The 12,245-nt window shown below is 50.5% G+C and overlaps 4 protein-coding genes across 4 annotated transcripts; 3 read left to right on the top strand and 1 right to left on the bottom strand.

Moving 5' to 3' along the window:
* Positions 1-91: 91 nt before the first annotated feature.
* On the bottom strand, positions 92-1,693 carry N7484_005276 (uncharacterized protein; the record flags this gene model as incomplete). Its single annotated transcript, XM_057115696.1, has 1 exon — positions 92-1,693. The coding sequence occupies one exon, from the start codon at positions 1,691-1,693 to the stop codon at positions 92-94; it is 1,602 nt and encodes a 533-aa protein (XP_056975836.1).
* A 617-nt stretch (positions 1,694-2,310) lies between these two features.
* On the top strand, positions 2,311-4,256 carry N7484_005275 (uncharacterized protein; the record flags this gene model as incomplete). Its single annotated transcript, XM_057115695.1, has 5 exons — positions 2,311-2,533; positions 2,675-3,153; positions 3,222-3,442; positions 3,513-3,870; positions 3,957-4,256. 5 exons carry the CDS (start codon positions 2,311-2,313, stop codon positions 4,254-4,256), a joined length of 1,581 nt encoding a protein of 526 aa, XP_056975835.1.
* A 267-nt stretch (positions 4,257-4,523) lies between these two features.
* On the top strand, positions 4,524-6,735 carry N7484_005274 (DUF2264 domain-containing protein; the record flags this gene model as incomplete). Its single annotated transcript, XM_057115694.1, has 2 exons — positions 4,524-5,307; positions 5,390-6,735. The coding sequence occupies 2 exons, from the start codon at positions 4,524-4,526 to the stop codon at positions 6,733-6,735; spliced, it is 2,130 nt and encodes a 709-aa protein (XP_056975834.1).
* Positions 6,736-8,575: 1,840 nt separating this feature from the next.
* Positions 8,576-10,387, top strand: N7484_005273 (uncharacterized protein; the record flags this gene model as incomplete). The annotated part of the gene is made up of 1 exon (XM_057115693.1): positions 8,576-10,387. One exon carries the CDS (start codon positions 8,576-8,578, stop codon positions 10,385-10,387), a length of 1,812 nt encoding a protein of 603 aa, XP_056975833.1.
* Between the last annotated feature and the right edge of the window lie 1,858 nt (positions 10,388-12,245).

Raw genomic sequence — 12,245 nt, 5'->3', positions numbered from 1 at the left:
ATATCTCCGTGTACCCTGGGCCGGTATCATGGGTTACGTGGAGGTCTAATATCTAATTTATATGCCTGTTTCTTAGCAATACTGCACGGTCCTACACTAAGCCCATACGCATCAGCTCGTTTCCAAATCTCACCAAGTAGTAATCACCATACACCAGGCCGTGGTTCGCATACCGCCTCCTCGCATTCTCATTGTTGTTAGCCGTCCCATGCTTAAGGATCGCGTCGAACCGCTTTCCCTGCACAGTGTCTTCCACAGCCAGACCCTCTTTCAACTCTTCGCCAGAGAGAGAATGAAACCGTGCAGTTTCCCTCGCCAGTGAATAGTCCATCGTGCCTCTAATCAAATCCACCGCTGCGTCAAAGAACCTCGCTGCAAGCATCTTCTCTCCCTCCGCAATCAGCCCCTGCGACAGCACGAGCAACCCATTCGCAGCGATGGCTGCCGCACTGGAATCCCGCACGACCTCCTCGCCCTCACTCTCAGTCGGAGCATCAAAGTCCCATGGTGGGGAAAAGTACTGCGACTTCCCACTTCCAGGATCCCGCGCAACAGGGTGCGTCTCCAACCTATGGAGAAAATACTCTGCCGTCCCGCATGCCACATTCAGAAATTCCCTGTCCCCGGTCCATGAGTACGTCTGTGCATACCCTAGTATTGCCCACGCCTGACCGCGAGCCCAGGTGGACCCGTCCGCATATCCCTGCGCTGTCATACAACATTTGATTGCGCCAGTCTTTGGGTCGATACATGTGACGTGGTTGGTAGAGTATAGCTGGCCATTGTACCTTCCGAGCGTGGGTTGTGGGAGAGGGGCCTCCGTACGCAGGTGGGTGCGTATCAAAGTGCGGGCATGGGCGATGGCCATATCCGCGAGTCGCCTGGAGGAACTATGGGCGGCGGCATAGAAGAGTAGGTCGAGATTGCACAACGAATCGATGATTACGATAAGATCGGTACTCATATCTGTAATCCGCATATCCTTCCTAATCAAAAGATCCCAACTGCGAATAGCCTTTGCAAAGGGAACGTATCTCGATGCCAGGCTGTTAGCCGCACGGATAATAGATTCCAGGCTTCGGGAGTTGCCAAAGAGCTCCCAATCCTGGCGCAGAGCGGGCATAACAATGAAGCCTATGTCGTGTGTGTCCGTCCTGCTAGCCATGTCGTGCAACGGCTCCGACCACTTTTCACACATGGCGCGAAGCTGGTCTCGTCTCTCCTGTGGCGATGAACCAAGGAAGTATCCAGTGGACTTGGGATAGCGTACTGCTCGTTCAAGCAGCTCGTACAAGGTTCCGGGAAAGAAGCCACATGTCCAGAAGTCTGCTTCACGGAGATGGTAGAGGTTTGGCTTCTCGCCATGCTGAGGAACCTGAGGCACGTATTCGGGAAATACGTGAGGGAACTTCATCGCACATTCTTCGGGTGTCGCTCCAGCGCTAGGGAGAGACTCATATGCGACCCGCCAGACTTTCGCCACAATGTTCTCGTCAAAGAGCTCTAGAAGATGCTTCCTTAAATTTGAGGAATCCACATCTAGATTAGGGGCTTCGGTGATTTCACCGACGGGAGTGACCTTTTTAGGTAAGGCTGCGTGAGCTGAAGGAGTGGATATCGAGAGTAACGCCTCAGAAGTCTCTTGAGGGGACATCAACCCATGGGGGCTTGTGATTGTTGCTGTAGCAGGCATCCTTGCGCAGCCCTGATTCTGAGAAAGGAACTTTGAAAGTAACCCCTGCCAACGAAATTTAGATAGAAATGCCGCTGGCGCGTCGATGCCAGTGCTAGCTCCAGGGCTTTTATGACATCCACAATGCGATTGTCGGTCCCGCCGCTGTACATTAAACGACGTTCAATAGCATTAGGTAAAACTCAATGCTCCACGCTGTGCTTGTACCATGTCAGTATCCCGACGCCAATCATCCGACAAGGGCCTTCAAGACAGCATGACTGCCTTCCTGCTGTGGCGTTGTTCTGAAGCCCTAAGCCCATTTTGCGGGGTAAAACCCTCCGGCATATAGATAGATCGCCCGAAGTCCGCGGCATTTCCCCCGAGCCACGAACCAGCAAGGACCCCACCTATGTCTCCCTGCACAACCGACACGACGATTTGACGCCTCTACCAGCCATGGAACTGTCTTTGAACTTCAAAGCGTGTTATTCTCTTTTACCCCGAGCGCTGGCGTCTATTTAGACGCTATAGCGTCCAGGCCGAGATCTAACAGTGATCCAGTTTTCTCTGACCACAATTTAATTTTTGCTTTGGGCCTGAAGATACCCTCAAGAAAGAATACGACTTCAGCGAAAATGGCCAATGAAATCAGGGAGGCCCCGTCGCCTACCGCCGACGAGCTCTCCGACGCAGAAAAAGCCCCTGTCGTGAGCTCCTCGGCCAATCGGCCAGAAGCTCCCTCGTTGTGGAAGGCATGGAGATATATGTTCGATTGGTACCCAAGCTACTATTCAGCTGAGGAGCGCAGGCTTTTGCGCAAGCTGGACTGCTTCATTATGCCGCTGTGCTGTCTGATGTGTAAGTATTCCCCTTTGTACTACCCCCGAACAAAGCGGGTCATGAAAGTGAATGAGGACATTCAGCGAATGTACTATCATCCATCTTCGGACAGGAGCACTATGAGAGAAGATAACCACATACTAACGATGATGTGTCTAGTTTTCATCAAATGGCTTGATCAAGGCAACGTGAACAACGCGTATGTCTCGGGCATGAAGGAGGAGCTCCACCTGACCGGGAACCAATATTCCCTGTTTGGAACATTCTATAATATAGGATATCTCCTCTTTGAGATCCCATCCATGCTGCTGATCTCTCGGCCGGGTCTGTCCCGCTACTATCCGCCGACCATGGAGCTTCTCTGGGGAATTGTGACATTTTGCCAGGCACGCATGCGCAACGAGCACGATATCTTTGGTCTCCGGTTTTTGATGGGTGTGCTCGAGACCCCGGCGGCCTCAGGCAGCATCTACATTCTGACCTCATGGTACCGCGCCGATGAGGTTTTCAAAAGAGCGGGAGTGTGGTACGTGAGTAGCAATGCCGGCTCAATGTTCGGAGGATATCTGCAAGCTGCCGCGTACACCAATCTGAATGGTGTTCTGGGTATGGACGGCTGGCGCTGGTTGTTCATTATAGTGAGTTCCAGATGGCTCCCTTTTCAGTAGACCAAATAGTGATGAGGAACTTACGTGTTGCCACACAGGACGGTTGCATTAGCATTCCAATTGCAATTGCCGGGTTCTTCCTTTTCCCTGGCATCCCGCAAAGTCCCCGAGTCTGGTGGCTCACCGAGCGGGACCAGAAACTTGCGCGCGCCCGAATGGGCGATGATGGCGTCAAGGAGAGCAGGAAGATAGGAAAGCGCATGCTCAAGCGCGTGTTTACGCACTGGCATTTCTACATCGCTGTCGGCACTTACGTCTGGTAAGTCCCCAAGCTTAGTGTTTTGCGGAGCTGAACTGACTCTTGAGATCTCAAGCTTTCAATGTACTAGCTATGTTGGCGGGCAAATGGCCCTGTGGCTAAAACATGAGGCTACACTACACGGCACTTACACCGTCCCGGAGATCAACACAATCCCAACTGGTGTTCAGGGAGTCGCTATAGTAACCGGCATCCTTTCGACTTCCCTTTGCATGGTCTACCCGATCTGGACCACCTTTACGTTCGCAACCGCAGTTCTTCTCTTTTCCAATGTCGTTCTTCTTGTGTGGGACATTCCCACAGGGCTTCATTTTACGGCCTATTATCTCTTAGGAATGACCTCTTGCATTACTCCAATCCTGTTTCCCTGGGTGAATATGATCATGAAAGATGATGCTGAAGCTAGAGCCTTTACGACAGGAGCAATGGTGAGTTTGGAGTTTTCTTTTCCCATCGAATTTCTTCGGAGTTATCAGAGTCAGCACTAACCCCAGACTATTTTCATAATCAACAGATGACCTGCGGCTGGATCTTCTTTTCTTTCTATCCAATCACGGCATTCCCCGTTCTCGAGGCACCCAAATGGCGTAAGGGCTTTACCGTCAACACAGTTTTGACTGTCGTTTACTGGTGCCTGTTTATGTTGGGACAGTACCTGTGGACGCGAGAGCAGAAGCGACGCCAAAGCCAGGAGTTTGTCGATGGAGACATAGTTGAGGCAGACAAGGAGGTCGAACTAGGCGCGTCAAGCAAACATGTTGAAACCACAGCCATGGATGAGATCAATGTCGAGAGATGTGACTTGAATGGTTGATGATTATTCTAGTCAACTTTTATTCTTAATCGTCATAAATTTCTGAAGTACCGTTAATTCGTCGCTCTAATTGATTTTGGGCCTCGTAAACTGAGAGTACAACGTGAAGATTATAATCACCCGAAATAGATACATTGTCCCGAGAACCGAGAGCAGACTTGGCACCAAATGGACTATAAGTGCCCGAAACCCCAACCTCAAATATCCCTAGGAATTTCCAACTCTCAATCTAGCCCCGCACTTGGAAGACTAAGCAGAACTACAACCATGGTCGCACTCCCAGGCTTCACGGACAACCCGTTTCGGACCCGCTTTGACCTTATACGGGCTAGCGCTGCCCTCCTTGAGCCACTGGAGCAGCACAAGTCCCCCGAAAATGCCTTTATCAAAATCTCCACGGGCACGGCAGCAGGGTTCGATGAGGTCTCCGCCCAACTCGAGGGCTTTGCACGGCCGCTCTGGGCTATCGCGAGCCTCCTTGCTCCCCCATCTAATGCAGATAGCCTTGGCATTGACGTGGACTCATGGGTCAGCGGCTTACGAGCTGGCACAAACCCAGCATCTTCGGAATACTGGGGTGATCTGGGCGACTTTGACCAGCGTATGGTGGAAATGGAGAGCATCGCGTATGCGCTGCTGATGGCCCCTGCAGCATTCTTGTCCGGGATGGACGGGATGGCCCGAGAAAATCTAGAAAGGTGGCTGCGCCAAATAAATGGACGGAAAATGCCGGAGAACAACTGGCGCTGGTTTCGTGTGTTGGTCAATCTGGCGCTGGGGACACAGGGCGAGAATGTTGTGGCCCAGGACTTGGACATGCTGGACTCGTTCGATCTTGGTGAGGGATGGAGTAGCGATGGGCTCTGGGGTGATGTGAGGAAACAGGCCGATTATTACTCAGGAAGCTTTGCAATTCAGTTTGCACGGATGCTATATGTGAGGTGTTTGGAGGATAGGGGCTTGACTTCCGAAGATCAGAGTAGAGTTGAGAGGTACAAGCTGGAGGCACGACAGTTTGCGTCGGGGTTTTGGAGGTATTTTGACGTGGATGGTAAGTCATCTCTCCACTATCTAGATATTTGCAATCCGAGACATATATTGTTGGAACATAGTACTGACTTAGCGACTTTTAGGAAGTGCCATCCCATTTGGGCGGAGCCTGACGTACCGCTTTGCATTCGCGGCATTCTGGTCGGCAGTCGCCATCGCCGGGGTACAACTTGACGCGCCACTCGACAACATCGGCGTGGTCAAAGGCCTCCTCCTCCGCCACCTCCGCTGGTGGAGTCAGCAGCCTGGCATCTTCAACACTGATGGTACAATGAATATCGGCTATACCTATCCAAACATGTTCCTTAGCGAGAACTACAATTCACCGCAGTCTGTATACTGGTGTTTGAAATCATTCACCATCCTTTGTCTACCTGACAGCCACTCTTTCTGGATAGCAAAAGAATTACCGCTTCCACTTGCTGCCAGCCTTTTGTCTGCCCAGCCGCTCCTCGATGAAGTCAAACTCCTCTGGCCGCCCCGACAAATTCTATGCAGCGGACGCAGCCATCACTTTCTGCTCTCATCGGGCCAAGGAACCACAAAGGACCACCGCGCCAGAGAGGCAAAGTACGGCAAGATGGCGTATTCGTCCTTCTTCGGATTCAGCGTTCCCAGTGGCAGACTGCTAGAGCAGATGGCTCCGGACAGCACGCTGACTGTCAGTCTCGATGACGGCGAGGCATGGATTATGCGTGAAAATCCCTTCAATGTACGGCATCGGCAGATCTCGATCTTTACTTCCGAAGCGGATGCTGAGATGGGAACGGCAGCGAGAACCGTGCCGGCTCTTGTTAGTACCTGGAGACCCAAGAAGGCAATTGACTTTGAAGTCCAAACTACCCTAATTCCTGCATTGGAACTGTGGTCAGGATGGCACTTCCGTATACACAAGGTGATGTGGTCACCGGCAGTCATCATACCTGGGACCATCAGGTTAGTTGACGCAGGCTTTGCGGCTTCTGGTGCGGCAAGAACAGGCCTTTTGTGTTCAGAGATAGATATGGAGAGGCTGTTGGATCAGGATTGTGCTGTGGTGGAAGCATGGGGGAAAGACGAACAGAGGTGCTTGATCTTCTCGGATGGTAGCGTCAGTGGTGTTGTCAATCTACAAAGGGATTTGATGCCTGCGCCGCGTTCAGGAGGTAACAAGCTTGCGACCGAAAGTCAGGCATTACTGCTGCGAGCAGATGCAAATACTAATTTAATCATGCAAAGGACCTTGATACCTACGGTTCGGCACACACTGGTCGCCGGGGCCGAGAGCAAATCTCCGGCGGAAATGTGGTTAGCGACGGGAATATTCGCAGTTTCGAAGACATCGGGAATTGATGTGACGGAGGCTCAAAAATTGTGGTTAAATAGACCAAGAATCCAGGTGACAGCAAAGTCAGGGGAAGAAGATGAGATCCGAGTTATCCTCTACTGAGATTGGGTGTTTCTTGTTTTGTTATGAAAAGAAATGATTGACGCTCGACCAATACCTAATGAAGGGCCGCTATAAAAATCTCTTCCTGTATCGAACAATCTATAACGTGCTTCGATAAACTCCTTTAGTGACGCAGCCGACAGCAATCGATAGTTGATGAATACACGTACTCGGTTGTCCTTCCATTTTCAGGCTCAAAGGCTGGTTCCCTTTGATGGCTCCCTATAAACCACCAATTAGTTGCTGGGATAAAGTAATTACCTCTTTCGGGCGAAGATTTTTGAAAGGGAGCATTGTTAGATTGTCTGATTCCCTATGCATCAGAGTCAATCCCACACCGTGTTGACTGTGTCCAGTTCAAAGCCTCCCAAGATCCGACTCTGGCTTCATAGTTCGTGCACGTGCATTGCATTCTCCTACTCCCGACGTTTTCTACGCAACTCCGCGGCGCCAAGGCCTGCCAAGGATGTCAAGAAGCTACCAGCTGCTTAGAGCCAGGAGCTCGGCAATTGGAGCGGTGATCTCGGAATGCAATACTCCGTACCCCGACATTGTTTTTGACCATCTCCGCCCTTCAAGGCGGGGAAATCCAATACCCCTAAGCCCGACATTGTTCCTGACTATCTCCACCCTTGAAGGCGGGGAAATCAAATGTGACACTACCAATGTCAGGGACCGGAGCAAGTGCTGCGGATCGCGGCCTAATCGTCTCGGAGAGATCTCTCATCTTTTGTCTGTGAAATACAGAATGAAAGGATCATTTACCTCGACCTCTGGACGAAGTTGAACACTTAGTTGAGGTACAAGTGTAATGGTTGATCTATATGAAGATGTAGCTACTTGTAGTCGCAGCAGCACATCACCCTGTTACGCAGCGGAGTGCCTGCCTAACAGGCAGCATATAGACAATAAACTTGATCAATTATAATAATAACGACAATAACTATGATAATAATAATCAAAAGATAAAAAAAATAAGATGCGTAGAGCGGTCTTGGCGAGGCGGCAATACAGATCTGTCAGCAGGTCGGTGCAACGGCATGTTTAATTTCCCCTCCCCAGCCCAGTCTTCCGGTAATCACATGTAGTCATGTTAATGCAGCGGTAGGGGACGAGAAAAAGCCGTCTTCCTCATCGGAACACACGGTATACCATCGCATCGCGATTTGATTTCGAGAACTGCACCATTGCTACCAGCTATCATGCCGCAGACAGATAGGCGCGGGGTAGATATCGTAGTTGATTCACTGTCCGGGGAGCTTCTCCGTGCATCCTGGCAATGTGTTGCCAAGTGTTGTTGTATGGTCGAGGTCGGCAAGCGCGACATTCTAGGAAAAAGATCGTCCGAAACCGATCATTCATTGGGGTGCACATGGCACAGACAATCAAGGAAGACCCCGGTCTTACTCATCGGCAAGGGACTTGCAGACAGCAGCCCATAGCCACATGCATCTTTGAACTATGTTGACTTTATGGAGTATCGAAGTTCCGTACAATTCAAGGATCAGCGTGACGCTTACAGACTTTCAATACCTATAGGGTGTGATGGCTTTATGGGAAGAGGTCGCATGACAAGACAGACTTCAACAGACTTCTCCCGACCTCCGAATAACAGACCCCGACTCTGAGACTAAAGAAGGCAATTGATCGTCAATCAATATATCACTGTTACAATCATGGACATTCCGGAGGTGATTTTCCCCCAGTTGGCTAAATGTATTTGAGGTAGAATGCGTCCAGTGACTGGTGTCTTGGTATATAAAGGACTACGGATGCCTTCAGGAGTTGGATAACCTCAACAAGAAAGAGTACATTGAAACAAGTTGACTCAGACACCAACATGAGACTTCTTCAAAGACCTAGCTCCGGAGCGGTCCTCGGGAGCCTCACCCTCCTCTCCCAAACGGTCCTAGCCCTCAGCCCCCGACCCATGGAAAACCTGGGCCGCGGCGTCGTCGCGGTCCGTGCCAGTGAGGACGAAGTCCTAGTCACCTGGCGTCTGCTAGGCCTTGACCCCAGCGACATTGGCTTCAATGTCTACCGCTCGAGCGACTCTAGTGACGCCGAACTGTTAAATGACGAACCTCTAACCTCCACTACGGGGACAAACTTCCTCGACACAACTGCCGATGCTTCAGCGGAGAACACCTATTGGGTGCGCTCCGTCGTGGACGATGAAGAGTCAGATAATAGCGGGAGCTTCACGCTAGCCGCTGATAACGACGTTGAGCCTGCGATCCGTATTCCCATCAAGGACACCGGCGCAATCAAATTCGTTTGGGTGGGTGATCTTGATGGCGACGGGGAGTATGATTTTGTACTTGATCGGACGAATACACAGCAGAGTATTGAGGGGTATGCGAGCAATGGGACGTTCCTCTGGGAGGTACAATTGGGACCGAACAGTGAGAACCAAAACAATATCGAGCCTGGAAGCACGGCGATCAGCGTGGGAAATTGGGACGGTGTCACGGTGTTCGACTTCGACAGCGACGGGTATGCGGAGGTTGCTGTGAGGATTGCGAACGGGGTTGTCTTTGGCGATGGCGAGGAGTTCATGCAGGACATCGATAATGAACAGTGGGTTGCGATATTGGATGGGAGGACAGGAGCGCTGAAGGGGACGAGCAAGATTCCTACGGACTACATCGAGCATGGGCCGTTGGCGGCGAGATTTGGAGTTGGGTATCTGGATGGGGTGACGCCGCATTTGGTGGCGTTCATGAAGAACCGGAGGGACGATAAGGTGTTCAACCGGGTGATGGGGGCGTGGACGTGGGATGGGGACACGGTGACTGAGAAGTGGATTACCCTGGGGGACGATTTGGTTGGTGCTGATGGGCATAATACGCGGATCATCGATGTGAATGGGGATGGGAAGGACGATGTTGTTGAGATTGGATTTGTGCTCAATGGGGAAGATGGGTCATTGTTGTATACGATGCCTGATCCTGTGGTGCATGGGGACCGCTATTATATCGCCAAAATGGACCCGGAGAGAGAGGGGTTGCAAGGGTATGGCATCCAGCAGGATAATGAAGATCTCCTGATGGAGTATTATTACGACGCTGCCGATGGAACGTTTATCTGGGAGCATTACGGCAGTGAAGTTGGCGATGTGGGACGCGGTCTGGTTGGGGACATTGATCCAACTTATCCTGGTATGGAAGTTTGGTCATTCCAAGGGGTCTTTAACGCTGCTTCCAACGAAACCACCACTGACGACACATCACTTGCACCATGGCCACAGATGGGCGTCTGGTGGGACGGCGACGCCTTCATGGAGCTGTACAATGACGGCAAACTCGAGAAATGGGACTGGGAGAGCCCCACTACGAGTGGTAGTCTCCCTCGAATCCTCACCATCAGCAAGTTCGGAGCTCAAAACCCAAACAATTACAACCCGGGCTTCCTGGGTGATATCCTCGGAGACTGGCGTGAAGAGATTGTGGTGGTGAACGAAGACTACACCGAGCTGGTCATCTTCACTACTAACCAGCCCAGCGATATCCGGCTCTATACTCTTCCTCACAATCCGGCCTACCGCAATGCTATGACACTCCATGGATACATGCAGTCTCACGAAGTTGACTACTTCCTTGGGTATGACATGGATACTCCTCCCCAGCCTAACATCCGTTACGTGGAGTAGAGCTCATTTTACTGAGTCGTGATGTGTTATGTGTGTGTGTGTGTGTGTGTGTTTATTTGACGGCTATGGCCCGTGGCTGGCACAGATTGAGGGCGCTAGTTGTACCCGCGCGGAACACAATATCAACCATCTTAAACCTAGACGCTCCACGAAATCACCCACAGGACAAAGCCACTGATAATTCCGCACTTGTATGGTCAAACCTACGAGCTATCATATTTAACCCGTTTCATGATTCCTTGAGCCTTGTGGTGGTTAAAATAGGCCTACTTTAAATTGGGGAGATGTCGAACACCCGGGTATCGTTAGGCATTGATCGCCGCAATAACACTTAGGCAAGGCCTCTGATTCGCTGCTTATGCGACCCTCACGTAATGAGTTTGCGCTCAGGCCTTAGCAGGGGTTGAGAAGATGACTGTGACCATGTATTATTTAAGCCGATTTCGAGAACGACTGTATATGTTCAGAATCGCACGGCGGCATCCCATGACACTAGAGACTCGCGGTAAGAGGCAAACGTCGATTGAATCCATCAGGCTGCAGAAAAGATAGTGATCCACAGACATATAAGAAGAAGATGAATGTATCGAGAGTATCTTGCTCCTTTACGGATTAGCTCAAAACTATTTCGGTTAGACATCGCCAAAACCTGAAAATGGGCCTAGAGTCAGGCCCAAAGCCCAACTTTGCATAAAACTGGTCTTGGCGTTCATAAACCTGCTGACTAATATAGAAATGCACAAAAGACTGTATATTTTGATTCTTTACTAAAATTAGTAAATGTTTGTACTGTTTGTAAAATAGTGGACCCCCAATGGGCCCCCAACAATGGGCCGAGCAACGGGCCCAAAACCCAACCCATTTGTGGGTTGGGTTGGGTTGGGTTGGGTTGGGCTTTGGGCTTTGTGGGTTTTGGCGATGTCTACTAACCCATTTGCCGAAGCCTAGCGATCCCTTTCACTATTCTTACTACAGTCAGATCTCTTCTGTGGCGGCATTTTCATGAATAGATACCAATGCACAGGAGAATGGATTAAGCGCCTCATGAAGAGGTACAGCATTTTGCAATTAGCTCAAAGCTTTTGCTAGACTAAACACGGACTAACAGACGAAAATAGTTAAATTACTAATGTTTGGACACTAGATAGAGTTAGCCAATACTTCTACTTGCTGCTATTCAACAAAGTCAGACCAGATGCGATGAACGATTTGCCAAGTACCGTCTTTCTGGTGTTCCCAATTATCCTGATATTGACTATAGGCATAAAGAGCTTGGCCCTCGCTGGCGCCCTTTCCAAAATGGGCAGCACGGTAGTGGGCGACTGATTCTAATTTATTCTCATTTCTCCCTTAGGAAACTCCAGATCTCAGTATGCATCCTCGGGATTAAGAAGAATCAAGCCGAGTGTCTTCGCTTTAAAACCAATTGCCTTACAGCCGGGATGCTCCATAGTTAAGATTGGCTGGAACTCAATGTGGGGGCGCTTTGATGCCTTGTGATGGGCTCGCTTCCTCTCACAGCCCCCAAATCCTTGTCAATGTCGGCTTAATACGACAATGGCGTCCTCTAAGCCGGACTAGTAAGACCGAGGGAAAGCTCAGATGCTTAGCCACCGTGCTAGTAATAACAACTGAATCGTGGTTATTTGCGGCAGCAATACGCTCCGTTCCTGGTTGATGCTAGCTTAGCAACACATACACATTTCGTCCGTACCCAATGAGGTAAGTTCAGTCTCCATATTTTCGCCCCCAATACAGGACGCCTAATGCACGTGCCTGTATAGACTATTCCTAGAGTCCGCAGACGACCACTTGTGTCAGTCGGCTCCTCGATGAGAGCGAATGAAACTCCGTCGTT

Source organism: Penicillium longicatenatum, assembly GCF_028827895.1.
Source record: "Penicillium longicatenatum strain IBT 33135 chromosome Unknown contig_2_segment0_segment0, whole genome shotgun sequence".
NCBI classification, from domain to species: Eukaryota; Fungi; Ascomycota; class Eurotiomycetes; order Eurotiales; family Aspergillaceae; genus Penicillium; species Penicillium longicatenatum.
This window is presented reverse-complemented; position numbering and strand designations above follow the sequence as displayed.